A 19,089-nucleotide genomic window follows, 5' to 3' on the forward strand; every position below is an offset into this window, starting at 1 on the left:
GCTTAGAGGTCTTAATGTACCATTAAAGCAGTCTGGTGTATCCATCTTATAGAAGGAGTATAATTAATGAAGCAATCTGACAAAAAAGTCACATTAAATCCATATTAACTGACTCCATTTTTTGGGTGTAATCTTCAAACAGGCTAAAATAGATCAAAAGTACTGTATAATTACTATGGTCAGCAGGGATTATGAAACTGTAATTGATACAGATCAGCCCTGCACTAATCACTCTTTTAGCTACATTTTTAGGTATACTGTAATTTGGCTTTAAGGTCCCCCTTGGCTTCTTGCTATTAATCTTCTGGATTAGACCGTTCAGCGTGTCCAATTCTTGAAACCGTTTTTTGAATGAGTCCAGTTAAAAAAATGGATCAGTGTGTTTAGGGTATTTTTCCTCCCTTCTATAGTACATACAACCATAAGTAGCTTGTTTAACAATCTCACTTAGTTTTATTTTTCACCTCTCTGGGACCAGTCCTTTTAGACTCAAGGCCCACGGGGAGACAGTTAAACTCAAATCCTGCCTTCTGCAGGCCTCAAGTGTAATATTATTCTGTGTCCCCAGACAGAGGTTTTAGAGTTCTCTACTTTATGGACACCTGTTTTTGGTGATACTCTTATAATTATCTTAATATTCAAACTGCACTTTAGCTTAGATGTGCTATTCTTATCTTACATAAATTCTCCATCCATCCAGATGGCAATATTTTCCTTTTTTTCTTCTATTTTCAAATTCTGTCAGGGTCAGTATGAAGTCCCAACAGGGACCAGGATAGGCTTGAGTGCATTTGACCAGCATAAATACAGATTCACTTGTTAATTTTCCCTCCTCTTCCTCCTGCAGGTTCCCTCGGGGATCTCGACGGCGGTGAAGAAAACACACCGGACAACCTCAGCCTATCAGGAGAGGAGGGAGGAGCCTCGGACCCAGATGATTCAGCGGAGGGCGACAGCTCCAGCCCCCCACCGTACATATCACTGTACAATGAAGGTGAGAAGAGTCCAAAATCCAACAGAAGATATTAGCACAGGAAACATTTTAAAAAAGGAGCTAAAGAACAAAATGAGCAACGGATGTAGGGCCCACTGTCAGTTCCTGAATGTGAGCTTGAATGTAAAAGTATCATCTATTGAATTTAAAGATTGATTGTACTTCTCATGAAGACGTTGAAGTTCTAAAATGGGTCCAGCACAAAAGATCTGCTGAACAGTTAATGCACTGATTAATCTGCAAATTACTCTCTTGATTAATCACTTTGTCCATAAAATGTCAAAAATTACTTGTTTTGCCCAAACCCCAAACATAATCAGTTTAGTGACATAGACAAGTATTCAAACCGGCGAATATTCATATCTGACAAGCTGGATCCAGTGATCTGTGAATGAACTAATGTAATGTTCGTTTGAGAGCTCAAATAGTCACCAAGGACGCTTCTGGACAGTCCACAGACCTTTACTGTGACCTGTTTTCACTGGGAATACTTTTTACATAGGATAAAAGGTTGGCAGTGTGTGGGTCAACTGACCAAAGAACTTAAGACATGCTCACACTCATTCTTTTACTATGTAATCAGGAAAACATGAAAATATTTCACCACCCTTGTTTTATTGTGTTTGTATTACTTCACTGTATCACACTGACTGTAATGACGCACTGACAACATGCAGCAGTAAGAACCTCTTCAAGTAAAAAGATCCAGATGTCTGGTTCACTGGCAGTTATATTAGTGGTTAATACCAGATTTATATCCTCATCAAGACATGAAGTCTTTCTTTCATCAACTGACGTCCCACTATCTGTCAGGAGACTGTTAACGTCACCCAGAGAGACTCAGAAAGACTGAAGAACCAGTATGAGGTTGCAGCTTTCCACATGTATCACTCCTTTATCTCTATTGTGTCTAAACGAATAAATAAAAAAAAAATTCAGGGTTCAATCTTGGCTCCAGTGAATCTGCCCCCTCATGCACCTCTTATCCCGAGCTACCCTTGTACGGTGTGATAGCAGAGTTTTCAGTCATATTCTTTTGACTTATTCAAGATTTCACTAGCTGTGTTTTTTTAATCTCAAAAATTCCTGCTCTTGTGAAATTTTGGGGCTGGAAGTGATAAGCGTCTGTTGGTTGGCTTGGTTAGATAAACCCATGGAAATTCTGTCAGGTGCTAATCGAGACGAGATTAGAGATTAGCTATAGGTGTGTGTGTGTGTGTGTGTGTGTGCGTGTGTGTGTGTGTGTTTTGAGGTGAGAAGTGGGTTATGTGTGTATTAGATTGTATAAGAAGAAGAAGATGAGAGAACTCAGGCAGACTGCACATTTGAGCAACTTTGTCCGTTGATAGCAAACAGACATGGCGTCTTTTTGTTTCTTTATTTGTGTGTGTGTTTTTGTGTGAGTGTGTGCTTTCACCCGGCCACCTTCCCTCCTCCCAACACACACAGCCCTCCCCATCACACTGTTGATTTACTCCTCTCTCTCTCTTTTCTGGGGTTCCTCAGTTGCCCAGCGCTGCCATTATCAGTTCTCTGTAAATCAGCCATGTTTGACGAACCTGCTCTTTCAACCTGGGATCAATACCAGGTCTTTATCTGGCCAGCGCTGGCTAATAAAGGCAAGGCCTCTTATCCACCATCTGGAGAGAGAGAGAGAGAGAGAGAGAGAGAGAGAGGGTGAAGGAGGGTGGGGGAGAGAGGGAGAGAGGGAGAGGGACTGGCGATAACCACCCTGATAACTTTAGCAAGAAAAACACATTCTACCAGTAACAGGACCAAGCACTCTGTTCTCTCCATCACACCCTCCTCCTCAGCCTGACAGAGTGAGCCAGTATATTAATGCTGATACAATGCTGATAGAACGTTATTGAGGAACACTTGAGCATCTGTTCAGTACGTCTCTCTCTGTTGTGGTGTTTTTTTCCCCTCTCACTTCTCAGAATTGCTCTACAGTTGGTCCTTCTTTCATAACAAGGTAATCATACTTATACATCACAGGAAACCTGATAAAATCCACTTCTGGGCTGATTAGTCAGTATGTTACCTCCTTTTGACCTCTAATTGTCATGCCCTTGTTTGGACCAATCAGGATGATTTTTGAAAGCCAGTTTGTTTTTTGCCATTTTATTTCCAACAGAAGCTGATCAGTGGTGATGGAGAAACTCTGTGTGATGCATAAATGGACAAATGACAAAGGTCATAATCTCTTCTGGTATCATCATGATGGACAGTTCTGGCCTGTGCGTGTGCACTGCTGATATGATTAGCTGCTTAATCAATTAGTCAGTTGTCAGGCAACTTTGATAATAGTGCAATTCTCCCATGAGAATCTGTTTTATGTCATGGAAATGGAAACGGTTTCTGTTTGGACTGTTGATGTTGAATGATCAGTTCATGTCGCTGTTGGAAATTGAGAAATTGTGTGGGATTTATTTATAATTTCTGGGTGTTTTTATGCCTTTATTACAGACTGCCCCTGATGGGACTCAAACAGGGAACGTTGCGGTTCAGGGTCGGTGCCTTAGCCCCATAGCCACATGGGCACTCTTGTGATGGGTGATGGTTTTTCACAATTTTTGTGAACTTTTTCACACAATTAATAAATGATTAATCACGTTCACCTCAGGCTCTAGGCTTTTTTGAGGGGAAACTGTATCTAAATGATTGATCAAAAAATAACTAACTAATAACTAAATTAACATCTGTCGCAGCTAGGACTGACCAATAAAACAATAACAATAATTACTGCAATATAATTTTTTCAATAAAAATATAACAAATGTTCAATAAATGTTTGATTTTATTCACTTGAATCCAAAAGATTCTGTTTTTTTATTTTTTTAATAAGATATTTATTTTGTTGAGGAAAAAGGACTGATAAAAGCTTTTACTTAATTTTACTCATGCATATTTGTTGACAAAGATTTTATCATAATTGTTTTGAATGTTCTGCCTCAGATTTGTGATCCTCTGTTTGGCCTCAAGTGTTGAATATAAAGATGAGTTTAAACCACAATTAACCATCAGGTTTCTTCAACTTTCACTCAGGAGTAAAAATCAGCCTTTAAACTCCAAAGAAATATGGATTTGATACTTATCGTGATAATTATTGCTATCGAAACATGAAACTTTTTATCATGATAACATTGTTGGACATATCGTCCAGCCCTAGTTGCAGCTCTAGTATGTATGGGTGAGGCTAGATAATCTGGAGCCCTACCTAACACCCTAATACCCAACATGTTGCCCCACAGGTGATTATCAAATATTGATAGATGATGCGGTATATGTGCCAGGGTGACCAACAGGATATGTTTTACCTGTAGGTTCTGTACAGATCATAGTGATTCTCTCTGAGAAGAATGCAAAGCCCTTTTTTAGACAAAAAATATGCAGCATTGCAGACTGCAGTGATGGCTTTATGCCATTCAGGCATAGGTGATGTTTACGTTAATGTTCCTTACAGTTTCATTCAGACATGTCAGGACACGATATTTGGCTCCTGGTATGCGAGAGTGTGAGTCAGTAAATTAAAAATGTTCTAACAGCGAGGAAGAAGACAGTTATCTGTTCCTTCACCAGCTGCATCACTGATGGATTTTAAAAATTATTTTGCCGTTGAAGCCTTAATGAAGGACCATCATGCATGTGAGGGACGCTCACCATCACTTCTCATAGTAAATTCACTGATACAGTTCAACATTCCAAACAAATGGCAGTTAAAAACAACCATATAGGTCTTTTCCAGTCCCAGCACTTCTGATGGGAGCAATAACACCCTGTCTACACCCGTGTCAGTCGTCTGTCTCATGCACATTTGATGGAACAGATACGCTTCATTTTTCACTGACAGACGTATGCAGCTGCTGCTAACGTGCTGCTTTCTGGAGCCGGTGTGCACAAGGCAGAGGACTCGAGGCGTCATACCTTGGTTCAGTCCAATCCCTTTCAGCTTCATCTGTGCCACCAAATTGACCAACGAGGAAACAAAAGGCAGCTTTCTAATCAGAAAGAAAAGGAACAGAAATGTACAGAGGGTTGTAGAAGTTCGGAGGCAAGATTGTTGGGTGACTTTGCCCTGCAGGTGTGACAGGGGAAGTTCAGCTTATCAGATTGATGGAGACTGTCTCGCTGTTGGGGGGGGGGGGTGGGAGAGAGGGAGGAGGGGGTTTGGCAGAAAAGTGTCTGTCGACTCCTCCTGATACCTGCCTCCCTGTCTGAGATGATATGGGAGATAATATTGATAATATTAAACGCAATAACTGTGTCTCTAGCTCCCCTCCCTCGCTTCAGCCCCTGCAGGATAAAATCAATGTGCCATTCAATGTGATTTATAGCTGAAAATAATGGCACTGTTTAGGCAGGGGGGAGGTGTGTGTGTGTGTGTGTGTGTGTGTGTGTGTGGGTCTGCTTGCTTTAGTGTGTGTACAGTATGTCGCTGTGGATGAGTGTCTGCTTGGATGAAGTCGAAAGGTGGACGTGACGTGAAGCTGGATGTTGTGTGTATGTGTGCACTTGCTTCTCTTTTTGTGTGTGTTGATTTATTTGACGATGCAGATCCAATCTCTCAACTGTTACATTAATAACGGCGGAGTGTGAGGGTGTCACGTGGTAGCGGGGCCGTTTATGGCTGGTATCGATTGGGCGCTATCGCTGTTTATCGGAGCGGGAATGCAAGGGTAAACATGGGCTTTGTGCAGACAGCTGAGGTGTTATCAGGGTGGAGGCTGAAGACGGGGTGGGATTTGGGGAAGGGGAGGGAGAGCACAAAATAGGAGCTTGGAAGGAGGAAGTGAAGAAAAGGGCAAAAGTTAGGAGGACAGGAATCTGGACAAAGGACAGAAGACATGAGGAGAGAAAGTGGATTAACTGCTTTTTAAATATAGACCGTTTGAAGGATAATGTTTTAATCAAACCTTGAGTTTTCTCTAACTGTGGGTACTCACAGCATATCAGTTATTCCCATGCTGTCTTTCTCAAGGTTTTCTTTACACATCATCACTCTAAATCTGCAGTCAGCTTTGATTGAGATGTTCTTGTACCCAGCTGCCTTGTACATTCTAGTCATATACACGTCATATCAGTGTGCGATGGATTATTTTCCAGTCAGAAACTACACTACGTGTGTGTCCAACTTCTGGACATATTCAAAGAAAATCTTAACAAGCTCTGATACTAAATCTATTATAGCAATGAAGAAAAGATGTCTCTCTATTATTCCTTCTCTTAGCCTGGATGGAGACTCATAATAGGGGTCTTCCCAGAATACCGGGGGTTAGGATAGTAGTATCAATTACAGAAAAGTCTAAATCAGGGTTCGGCAAATAAGTATGGCATCGGGCCATATTTTCTCCAAATCAGTAGATGGCGGGCCAGAACATAGTCAGTTTATCATTTATAATCCGTAGTTTACTGTGTGCCTGTTTAGCTTAGTCAGTAGTGCACAGGACTCCCGTTCGAAGGGTTGTGTTGAATCCCTACTTGCTGCTAGTATTATTTTTCTCCCTTTTCAACAAATTGATTATGAAGAGATCGTTTTACATGTTCGTTTTAGTGTAGGCCTCCCGGCGATGGGTCCACATCCACCTATGGAGGCTTATTTTCATTTCCCCAGTCTCTCCAGGCAGAGGAAATTCCTGCGTTTCTCAGGTGTGTCAAGCAAACGAGAGACTCTTTTAAATTTCCTTCAGAACTTTTCAAAGTAAAAGCTCTCAATTAAACACACCATAAAGTACTGCTGCAAAGACGTTCCCGTGCTTTTATTTTGTAGACACAATCACTTAAGAGGAAGGGATCATGTAAATAACTTTTGCTGTCATGATGTCATGAGATCCTTTTTTTTCAAGATCCTTTTTCTCACTTAACCTCTACATAAAACACACCTGAACTGTACTTGAATTCCCTCATATGTAAAACAATGTATGAAAGGTGGCGAAGTGTGGATGATTTCACCCTGTACTTCATGTTGATACAGACGATCTCTGTGACAGTGTTGGTGCTTTCCTACCCAACAACAAGGTAGTTTGGGAAGGCTACTTGTAATCATGAAAACAATTGCACAACACTAACTGCAATACTCTATTTGGAAACTGGAAGCAGTTTCCAGTTGGTGTTTTTTTTAAATTGTTCCCTCACATATCAGCTGAAATTTCCACCTTAACGAGCGGGGTCACTTCATTTTGTTGTAACTACAGTGACAATTATTAGTGAGATTAATAGTGAATGTTTGTGATCCGTTTCTATGCAGTCAGCTTTTGAGTCACCCTAACCCTTGGCCCGATGATGTTGCAAGACCAGAGAACAAGAAGAGAGAGATCTTCAGCTCAGATAGGCTGAGGTGCTGTGATGCAACTATTAATCTAATCTAACTAATCATGAGTCTTGCTAATAGGGAGGGACCCAGCGGTGTGATGAACCGGCTGATACCAGCTGCAAAGGCAAAGGTCAGGGTGCACATATATGCATGCTAGATAAACACATCATTACACACACATAAACATCCAGACATTTAGGTTCACACACACACACACACACACACAGCCCACGTGCAGAACCACACACAGATCTCTTTGATCAGCGAGCAGGAGGCTTGGTAATCAGCTTGATCAATTGCAGCGATATCAGTGCTGATTAGAGGAACACAGGCAGCCTCAGTCTCTGCAGAAGGTGACAGGCTGAGGGGGTTAAGGGGGAGGAGATGGAGAGAAACGGGGGAAGAGAAAGACAAGCACATTGGGACGATGGGCATTGATGAAGAGAGAATGAAAAGCTGGAGGAAGACGGAGGGAAAGAGCCCAAAAAAAGACCAAACCAGAGGTAGAGAGTGAAATGTTTCTGATGCGTCTTTGACTCTCCATAGTTGCAATGAGAATCAAAGGGTCCATCTCTGCGTGGCGAGGCGTTGTGTTCCACAGCTCAGGGAGTCCTTTCACTGCTGCCTTTGATCAACAGACAGGAACAGCCACTGCCCAGACGCGCACACAGGGGCACATTCAGACACACACATAGGTTACCATCGATGTGGGGTTTCCAAGGCCGAAACTGACGTTTCATACTGGGTGTGTTTTAAATCTGACTGTCTGTGTTGTGTATCCAGAGCCCAGGACACAGGACTCTCGAGGAGGGCCCGATGATGAAGACGAGGACGGGGAGGAGCAAGGTCCGACGCACAGTGGCGGGGAGGAGGAAGAGGAAGGGGAGGAAGAAGAGGAGGCGTTACGGTGGAGGGGTCCAGGTCAGTACGCTCACAGGGGTCCAGTACAGCCAGTAAACATGTCATTTGGTATTTGGAACTAACCAAAACAAAAGTACTGAAGCAAAAGGAAGGTGAAGTGTGAATTTTGGGCTGAGGGAACAATTCCAGTATTTGCTTGTACTCAAGGATTGTGAAAACTTTTAGTTCTTCGTACTTGTTCAGGAAGCACTGATGATGAAATCATTAGGTGTTCGCGTACGGTGTTAACCAAGTGGAAAAACATTCACAATATTTAATGGTATGGTGAGAATTCATATTAAAAGTATTATACAGCAATTTTTCAGCATTATACCACCCTGCACAACTTGGATTCTATAAAGGACATATCTAGGGTCAAGGGACCCCACAGAGGGGCTTGTAATAAATTTCAAATTCAATCAGTCAAGAAATGTGCAACAATCCAGCATGAGACAACATGTGTCTTTGCTTTGTATTGATGGCAGCTGTTGCCAGCTAAGCTTGTGCTGATTGAGGATCAGATCTACTGTCAACTATTGAAGAGGACATCGCCCAGTGTTTCTTTTATATATTTTTTAATGATACACATAACTGACTTACAAATATAGCAAAACTAGTTTAACATGTTTGTAATTAGAGAGAGAGAGGGAGACCTTCGCCCCCCCTCACTCTGTTATCATATATTGTGTTTTAATGCAGTTGAAGTCCCTAAAGAGTTTCTGTTGTCAGATCTTTGAAGTAGTGTGAAATTTGAACTCAGCTCATAAATACTACTTGTGCTGCATTGTCTGACTGAAATACAGGTTAATGGCAGACAGAACAAAAGTTAGAGCTGGTCTTGTACCAGCAGCTCTTTGTTTTTGTTTGTTTTGCATTAATAATGACTGAAATCAGACTCACTGTGGTGAGCTCTTTTTGTAAGGCGCCAGCAATGCTTTTGTCTCCACTAACCAATTTCCTGGGGAAAACCCTACATTGTGAATGTTATTAGTAACACCGGCCTGTATGCTGTTCCTGCTATGACAATTTATAGAGAAAAAATGTCTATAGCAGAGTTCCTCAGAGCTGTGCAGTTGCACCAAAAGTTAACGTATGTTCTTTACTGTATTGTTATTAGTACACACCAGTTTGTGTGGTGGTTAGCTCTTTAACTCAAGGTTTAGTCGGGTTCCTTTTTTATTTGAAGGAGCCAAATACACAACATTATAAATGAGGCTTAAGAAATCTAATCCTGCCTACGTTTACAAGGTAGAAGGTTGTTTATTAGTCATTATTCAGCACAAGGCTGCATAATGAAACAAATTTTGTAGTCCCTTCATGCTACACACACAACATATTAAGTGTAGGCCTATATTAAAATATGGGAGCATATAAAATAAAACCGTATATACATGTGATGAAGATATGGTTATGGTTAAGCTACTAAAAACATTTAAAGGTGGGGTAAGCGATTCTAATCCATCCATTTTTTTTGTCAATATCTCCACACGGTCTTCTAGCTGTCCGTTCTGTGCGTGCGCTGAAAAGAGTTTTGCAAGATATTTGTTTAATAGAACCTTATAACCTTATTAATCGTCTACACTGTAGCCTAATGATTCATTCAGCAACAAAGAACTGATTCTTGTAACATTTTAAGGATTTTAATATACATATTTTTAGTTGATTTTCCCATTAATGTGCTATTTGCTTCTGCATATTTAAAAACCCAAAGACAAGGAGGGACTTGTTACAGATATTGATTGGCAGTTGCAGTAGCCAATAGCGCTGAATGTGCACAACGCCCACAACGCCCCCCTACCCTGTCATAGAGTGTGCGGACTGGTTCAGCTATCAGTGAGTGAACACAGCCTCTGAGACCGACAAAGACCAGTTTGGCGACAGGGAATAAAGGACCGAGGTGGTTTTCTTGCCGGGTTTGGCTCTTGGCACCCCGGGGCTGACTCAGCTAATAGGACAGCTAGCAGCACCGCTTACCGAAGTAACATTAACTCGCCACAGATACAGTTAGCAGTTTAGCCAAAAAAAGTAAATGTATCTGTCCATCAACAAACTCTGTAAATCACCTCGGTACCGTATTTCCTGTTGGTCTCTGTGTTCGGTCCCGTTCCCGCCGTGTTCACTGGGAGGCTGCTTACTGCGGTTTCGTTGCCTGCTCGCTCACTGACGTTATCCTGGGCTGAAAACCCCCAGTGCTTGAGTAGAGGTGTAACATAATACACTCCCCAGGTGCTCCGAGCTCCCGGTCTGGGCTGAGACAGCAATGAACACTAGGCTAGCTGAGCTAATTAGATAACAGCATCATCACATCAGCAAACGTAAATCACAGAGAGTTGAGGCAGAGCAGCCGGTGGGGACACGGGGAACTTTAATGTTAATTTTAGGACGCCCACCAGTTACAGTGTAGCCTTTGTAGACAGCGGAGGACACGAGGACAGAGCAGCTGTCAACTGCGTGCACTGTAGCACGATACTAACGATCTCTCTGAAAAGGTTGTTAATCGTTCACAATCAAATATCGTAATATCGCACACCCCTGCTCCACACCCTTACTTTACACCTACTGTAACCAGGAAAAGAACGATGAATTTCAGCCTTTTAATGCACACGGTGTGCTGCAGGATCGTTCCAAAATGACTGGGATACCGGGGATCCCAGGGATACGGACAACATACCATCACTTAACTCTTAATATGCTTCTTGGCAAAGTAGAAAGTAAGCTGAAAGTCCACTGGCAAGTCATTTAACATTACCTGACACACAGATCGTGGCTGGAACAGCTGGAACAGTGTTGTGTTGCTCGGTCCGAGCCACTTTGTACTCAGCCCTGGCTCTGTAAATAGGGAACCAACGAACACCAGACGTTTTAATTTATACAGCTAGCTGACCGTGAGGAGACATTCGCTAAATTTCACACAAAGACGTGTACTGGAGTAGAATGACATACCCCACCTTTAAGTGGCTCTAACCAGCACGGCATGGCTTTGTTTGTGTGTCTGCGTGTTCTTGTGTGTGTCTTGGAGATGTTCTTCTGTGTTGTCTCTTCCTAGTGTCTTTCAGGGTCTGTTTGTGTTGTCCTGCCGTTCCCGTGAACATGAGAGGTGAATGTGACAGGCCGAGAGAAAATATATTCAAGTCCTAACAAAAACACACATACACACACACACACACACACACACACACACGGCTAAGAGGAGATAACAAGTAAATCGCCATAATTTTATTATTTATTTCCTCTCTTATCGAGGTTTGTTTGGTTATTTATTTCTCTCTGTCTGTTGTCTTCAATGAGTTAAACAATGCAATAAGATTACCGCACTATCTCGCATTATTTCCTTTTCAAGCAGCACACGTTTTATGTATGTCTGTGCTTGTGTGTCTGCGCAGTGTTGAGTGTGTGTGTGTGTGTGTGTGTGTGTGTGTGTGTGTGCATGTATTTTAATTCCTCTGGTGGGGAAGAGAGGATGTGTTCATTATCGTCCTGTCCCAGCCTTGTCCCTTTAACAGTAATTGGAGCGATATTAATTGCTGCACGGTGGCTGGTTGATGGTAGCACCATGATGCTGCACTGATACGGCCCTTCTTTTTTTTTTTTGTTTTTTTTCTTCTCTTCCTTCCTCTCCTTCTCACAAACTAACTGCTGGGTGAGTGAGGCAGAGGGATGGCGGAGGAGGGGGGAGGGAGGAGGGAGGAGAAAGAGTAAGGGAGAGAGATAGCCCCTCTATCAGCTCCGGAGCAGGCGCTGTCTTTATCAGGAGCACGATTGGCAAAAAGGAAACTTTGACCGGTCTGAATTTTTCTCTTATCGTCAAGCCCCCCCTCCTCCACCTCCCCTTCCTGCTTCCATCCCCCCTCCCTCCATCCATCCACCTTCTCCTTCTCTGGTCTCTCCATCACCACTAAAACCCCACTAACAGCCCCCCTCCCCTCCCTCCTCCCCACCCTCCACCCCCTGACAGCATACATCTCTCCCTTTTTCTTCTTTTAATTGTTTCTTCTTGATCTTCTTCCCCTTCTTCTTCTTCCTCCTCGTCCTGCATGTCATGTGGGACTGGAGTCACTGGCTAATGTGCTCTCGTTCATACCAAATGTCCACCATGTATCAGGCATTTCTCATAAACAGTTGAGAGAAAAAGTGTGTATTAGCTGGGATAGGAATAAACAGCGTTTTATCTCCTGTGGGGGTGTTGGTATTCCACTCATTTCTCAATGTTGTTGCTTTTTAGACACTTCTGCTCCTGGGACCAGAAGTTTCCAGCTTTTAATCCTATGGGGATTTGTTACTTAAAGGCAAATCATGTCAGTGGTCCAGTAGTGTCACTGCAACCTTTATGCAACAATATGTTATATTGTTTGTCTTTGCGTGTCCAAGTGGTGGAGCATAAAGGCGGATGAAGGAAAATCCTGGCTTATTTTGAAAAGTCTTGCTAATTTAAGTGAGAGATCCGTTATAGGATTCCCTGCCCAGTAACCAAGGTAACTTCTACCGCTGAACTAGCTTGCTCCGTAGTGGGCTAACTGTCAAGCTTAATTTAGCTGTGTGCCAAAGAATTTCTACAAGTTATGAAAATCAGCAGGGAGCCCTTTTATTTAAAATCTTATCCTGTATAATTTTAAAAAAAGTCTGCCAAATTTGTGTTGAACTTCTTTATTATTTTGCTCATTTGTTCAAGCTGTAAAGACAAAACAAAAAACTACAGTCCAAACCATGACCTTCTGTTGTGTTTACATTTATACTTGCATCCTCCAGTTTAGCTTTTTGTACTCCATGTGCAGTTTCTTGCTTTCAATGCCAATGAGCAGATAAGCTTCTGACATCCTGTAAAAGAGAAAATGTGTCAAAGAGCAGCTGGTTATGTAGTTGGTAATAGCAACATGAATACTTACTTCATTCCTTGCTGACATACATCTCATTCTGGTCATGTCATGCAGCAAGGTGCAGGGTTATACATAATTTGGAGAATGCAGACTGATCCAAAACATTTTAAATTTGGTCTTACTCTGCAGACACTGTCTCCTCTTCAAGGGCCTCTAGATATGCTGGTGCCATCTCCCTTTTATGAGAAGAACAGTGAAGTTGGCAAAGCAAAATAACTGCATGGGGTTTGTACAAAATCAGACCTGCTCACACATGGGTCAGGAATGCCTTCAGCATCTTGAGTTGGGAGATCTAGCAGGCATATCGTGTCTCCACACTGAAAAATACAGCATACCACTAGCTATTACCATAGAGAGACTGATACCTGTTGAGGAAAAGACATTACCTTGTACATGTGAACACTAGGGGTAGGGGAAAAAATCGATACAGCATAGTATCGTGATATTTGCCATGGCAATACTGTATCGATACATGGATGCCAAGTATCGATGTTTTATTATATAAATTGCAGATGGGAGTTTTAACTTTTTGGTACTAGAATAATAAAATCTATTGCTTTTTTAGTCCACTAGAAAACTTAACAGGACCATATAGAGGACTGAAAAAGTGATATGAACAAACAGAGAAATGTATCTTTTTAGATAAACAGATGTTGACAAAGTTTGACTTTAGGGACCTAATTGGAAGTTGGAAAAAGGTAATAAATTGCAGTATATCTCATATATATTTAAAATCGCAACATAAATATCCTGATAATATCGTATCGTGGGGCCTCTGGTGATTCCCGCCCCTACTGAACCACCAGCTCCTCAGCAGGTAGCAGTGGCATCTATCCAACAACAATTTGCAGTATGGGCAGGGTTTGTTCTGTCGCCTGAGAAAAACGGCGCTCTCATTTTACCTTCTTGTTGCGATATACAGTATCTCACAAAAGCGAATACACCCCTCACATTTGTGTACATATTTGATTATATCTTTTCATGTGACAACACTGAAGAAATGACAATACAATGGTGGTTCCAATGTCCAGCTTGTATAACAGTGTAAATTTGCTGTCCCCTCAAAAGAACACATCACACAGCCATTAATGTCTAAACCGCTGGCAACAAAAGGGAGGACACCCCTAAGTGAAAATGTCCAAATTGGGCCAAAACTGTCAATATTTATTATTTTTGAGCACTGCCTTAACCCTCTTGGGCATGGAGTTCACCAGAGCTTCACAGGTTGCCACTGGAGTCCTCTTCCACTCCTCCATGACGACATCACGGAGCTGGTGGATGTTAAAGACCTAGCGCTCCTGCACCTTCTGTTTGAGGAGGCCCCAGAGATGCTCAATAGGGTTCAGTAGTCTTCTTTAGCGAGGCAGTGGTCGTCTTGGAGGTGTGTTTGGGGCCAGTCTCTGAAGAGAGGGGATCCTGCTCTGCTTCAGTATGTCACAGTACATGTTGGCATTCATGGTTCCCTCGATGAACTGTAGCTCCCCAGAGCCGGCAGCACTCATGCAGCCCCAGACCAGGACTCTCCCACATTTGTCTCTGTACTCCTCACCTGGTCGCCGCCACACATGTTTGACCCCATCTGAACCAAATAAGTTGGTCTCATCAGACCACAGGACATGGTTCCAGTAATCCATGTCCTCAGCCTGCTTGTCTTCAGCAAACTGTTTGCGGGCTTTCTTGTGCATCATCTTTAGAAGAGGCTTCCTTCTGGGACGACAGCCATGCAGACCGATTTGATGCAGTGTGCGGCGTCTGGTCTGAGCACTGACAGGCTGACCGCCCCACCCCTTCAACCTCTGCTGCAATGCTGGCAGCACTCATATGTCTATTTCCCAAAGACAACATCTGGATACGACGCTGAGCACGTGCACTCAGCTTCTTTGGTCGACCATGCCCCACTGAAATTTTGTTTTTAGTGTTACAATAAAGTGCAAACTTAATTTAAAATTTTTAAAGAGATTTAAAGATCACTTTGAAAAGTTTGAACCAACATCACTCTTAAGCTGATATGTCAGTCATCACTTGGCTCTTAACACTTATATTTAATAACAGTTCTGCACGTAAGCAGTTAGTTGATTTGCAGAATATATGAATCAACAATAATTTATTGTTTATTGTAACATTTGCTGGTTTCAAATGTGAGAGTTTGCTACATTTTTCTCTTTATATAATTGAGTATGAGCTATCAGTCGGACAAAATAAGCAAAATAGAATTTGGAAACTTCTGATCACCATTTTTTGATTTTACTGATCAATAATTGAACAACCTGTGGGGAAAACAGCGTAAACAATAATAGAAATATTTATTTGTATCCCTAAATAACAGTAGTAGAGTTTTCAAAGATGATGATTGTAGAAATGAGAATCACTGATGATATGCAGAATATTTTCTTGATGAATTGATTAATTGTTTTGTCTACTAAATATAAAAGTATTCCAAAATAGTCGTTATAATTTCTCAGAGCCCATTGTAAATATGCAAAAGCCTCACATCCTCACATTACGTTTTTGCTTGAAAATTACTGACACAATAAATGATTATGAAATTACTTGCCTGTAAATTTTCTGACAAATGATTGAATCACTCAATAAATTAATATTTTCAGCTCGCTTCAGCAGCTCAATAAGAGACATTCATACCTTTATTTTATATATATATATACACATACACATATATATACATACACAATTCAGTTAATTTAATAAAATAAAAGTTGTCTCTCAGTGCGCTTGCTTGTCATATAGAGCAGGTCTAGATCTTCAAGACTGCTTCCAAGTGTCTCCATGTTAGTTCCTTTAAAGAAAGAACAGTTCTGTGTTTACAGTCATACAGTACATTTGTGTTTCACATTTAGTCGTACTGTGGATCCTCTTTTGTCCACATTGACAATCCATTCTTTTTCTCCTCATCTTTTTTCAGTGTACTTCTACACCCTGTCAACATGTCTTCCTCTCACTTGGTAGACCACATCATATATGTAAAAATCTTTTACTTCAAAATGTCATGCATTGTCCCGTGTATGTATATTCATTAATATTTGAATAGTAATCAAAAAAAAGATTACTTCCAGTTAGAAATACAATCATTCCTAGATATAACATTTTTAATTTCCCTTTCCGTGCATAATTTGTGTTCTAACCTTATGATAACAATATCTTAATTTATTCAAATAATTTATTCAAATAATTCTTTGTCGCAGTCATTACTGGTGTTCAGACTGACTGATATTAACATAAAACAGAGAAAACAACAACAGAACATTTTGATTCATCCTGCCAGTTTTTTCTTCCTATTTAAAGATAATACAATTCATTACTGAACACAACTTTTTAGTCCACACATTTGACACTTTCTCTTCAGTGTGTTATGAGTTGTATATATGTCTATCTGAATAAATTCCTTACTCACAGATGATACCCCCCCCCTTTCTTTGGGGGGGTGGGGGGTACCGTTTTTGCCACCAGCAACTATCAAAATACTGGCTTTGTGGCCTCTATTGATATGAAAAAAAACCCCATTAAAATTAAAGAGATGATAAACTTGGAATGGATTAGAGGCTTCAGCAATTTTCAGTTTCTTTTCTCCAATGTGTAGTTCGTCTTAAAACAATCAAGATGATGTGTCTTTGTGTGTGTGTCCTCAGTTTGATGCGGGTGTGGTGGCGGCGGCATGGTGTCTATGAGAAGTCTAGGTGGGAGCTGCTCCCTATCAGGGATGGCATGATATGCTAAAGCCACCTTTTTAATCTACAGTGTGTCCATACTGCATTTTATGCAAAATAAATTATGAAGAGAAGAAAAAAATCTTTTGAATGACCTTGCAGGCTGGAGGGTTCGATATTTTCTCTCTCGCTGCTTAAAATTCTTGATATGCAAATGGGTGTCACAGTAATCCCTTGTCATTTGCTGGCTGGCTTGCGGCCCCCACACATTCTCTCCTTCCAGTACTGTGTATAAATCCATTGTCAGTGGCCATCACTAAATGGTGAAAGTACTTTATATCCAAAGCGCTAGACAAAAAAACTTCCACCAATTTGTTAATATGAATTAGCCAAAACAGATCCTTAGTGAAGGAAAACCTTCAGGTCTACAGGACCTCCTGAGCAAGGTTCAGTGCTGTTTATATTGACTTCAATTTTTTTATATACCATGTAATCATAACAGAAGCTATCTCAGGGCACTTTTCACAGAGAGGAGTTCTAGACTGTAATATTATTAATATAAATTAAGGTGGTGAGAAACTTGGGTGTCATGATTGATGACCAGCTGTCCTTTTCAGACCATGTTGCTGCTGTCTCTCGGTCGTGCCGCTTTGCTCTATACACAACATAAGGAAAATCAGGTCCTACCTCACTCAGTACGCCACCCAGCTTCAGGTACAGGCCATGGTTATCTCTCGCATTGACTATTGCAATGCCCTCCTAGCAGGTCTCCCAGCTTGTGCGGTGAAACCCTTACAAATGGTTCAGAACGCAGCAGCGCGTCTGGGTTTTTGATCAGCCCAAAAGGACTCATGTCACTCCATTACTCAGTGACCTCCACTGGCTCCCCGTGGCCTCCAGAATCAAATTCAAGTCACTAATGCTTGCATACAGAGTGACTACTAGGTCTGCACCCATCTATCTAAACTCCATAATACAAACTTACGTTCCTTCTCGGCCGCTACGCTCCTCCAACGAACACCGCCTGGCTCTGCCAAATCTTCACACAAAGCAATCCCAGTCCCTGTTCTCATCTGTGACACCACAATGGTGGAACGAGCTACCCCACGCCATCAGAGCAGGGGCGTCCCTCTCTAACTTCAAGAAGCTCTTGAAGACTCATCTCTTCCGAGAACACTTCCTCTTATAACACCTCTAACTCCTCTAACATGCACTTCCTGTGCTCTTCTTCTTCTATCCCCTACAATGATCTTGTTTTGATTGCACTTTTTTGTTTTGATTGCACTTTTTGGTAACTCTTACTTCCTTCCCTAGGTATTTACCCCATTGATGTGATATGTACTATGAGCTCTTAGTAGTACTTATTGCTGCTTTTACTAGTATGTATTGTCAGTTGTAGATCTGTATTTGATGCTCTGTTGATGCTTGTATGTTGTTCCTCAAATGTAAGTCGCTTTGGAGCGTCTGCCAAATGAGTAAATGTATAAATATATATTATATTATATCATTGTACATTATGTAATAATATTGTAATATACTGTATATTTGCTGACTGGGATGGGAAAGTAATGTGTGATGGCATTATAATCTTGGAAACATCAGGACAAAGCAATACATGTACCCTAGGATGCTCATGCTCTATTCATTGGCGAGTCTCCCCCATGTATTAGACAAACTGTTATAGATTCACCATCATGCTGAGTTCAGTGTAAAAAAGTGAGTGTGCTCTGAGGGTCTTGTGCTTTTTCTTTGTCTTGTGATGTGATAGTAACTTTATAATTTATAGTTTTTGGTTGGACAAAGTAAGCTCTTCGAATGGAACTTGATCAGCTTGGATGTTAAGAAATAATATGTCAATATGTTTTGACAAATGAAGACCAAACAAGTAATCAAGAAAACAGCAGCGAACAATTATATCTGTTAATATTGTGATTACTTTCTGTTTGGTCTATAAAAATGTAACAAAATAGTGAAAAATGACCATTAGTTAGTTTCCCAAAGCTCCAGGAAACTTCTTCAGTCCAAAACCGAATGATATTCAGTTTTTACTATCACTGAAAACAAAGAAAAGCAGTTTTAAACAATTAAACATTAATCAAGTATTTAATCAACTAATGAATTAGTGTTATCGACTAATCGTTTCAGCGCCACTGTTGTGCAGTGTTAAACTAGTTTTACTTTTTTAACTGATGTGTTTTAAATCAGGGAGCAGCTTTTATGTTCTTTGGATTTTTTTGTAATATGTTTTATTGCATCAAGCTTTTGATTTTGTAACTAAAAAGCATATTTATGTGTTATTTACAATCATTTGCTACTATGATTTTTAGCCTTATGTATATTAGGCTA

At 41.1% G+C, this 19,089-nt stretch overlaps 1 protein-coding gene across 1 annotated transcript in view; it reads left to right on the forward strand.

The window, feature by feature from the left end:
- zfpm1 (zinc finger protein, FOG family member 1) overlaps positions 1-19,089 on the forward strand; it is a 114,746-nt gene that overhangs the window by 46,004 nt on the left and 49,653 nt on the right. Inside the window, exons 2-3 of the mRNA XM_038705090.1 lie at positions 848-994; positions 8,091-8,228. Coding sequence (XP_038561018.1) covers positions 848-994; positions 8,091-8,228 — 285 coding nt within the window. The remainder of the gene's footprint in view (positions 1-847; positions 995-8,090; positions 8,229-19,089) is intronic.

Source organism: Micropterus salmoides, unplaced genomic scaffold (genome assembly GCF_014851395.1).
Source record: "Micropterus salmoides isolate LMB-PRFRI ecotype aquatic unplaced genomic scaffold, ASM1485139v1 Ms_hic_scaffold_8, whole genome shotgun sequence".
NCBI lineage: Eukaryota > Metazoa > Chordata > Actinopteri > Centrarchiformes > Centrarchidae > Micropterus > Micropterus salmoides.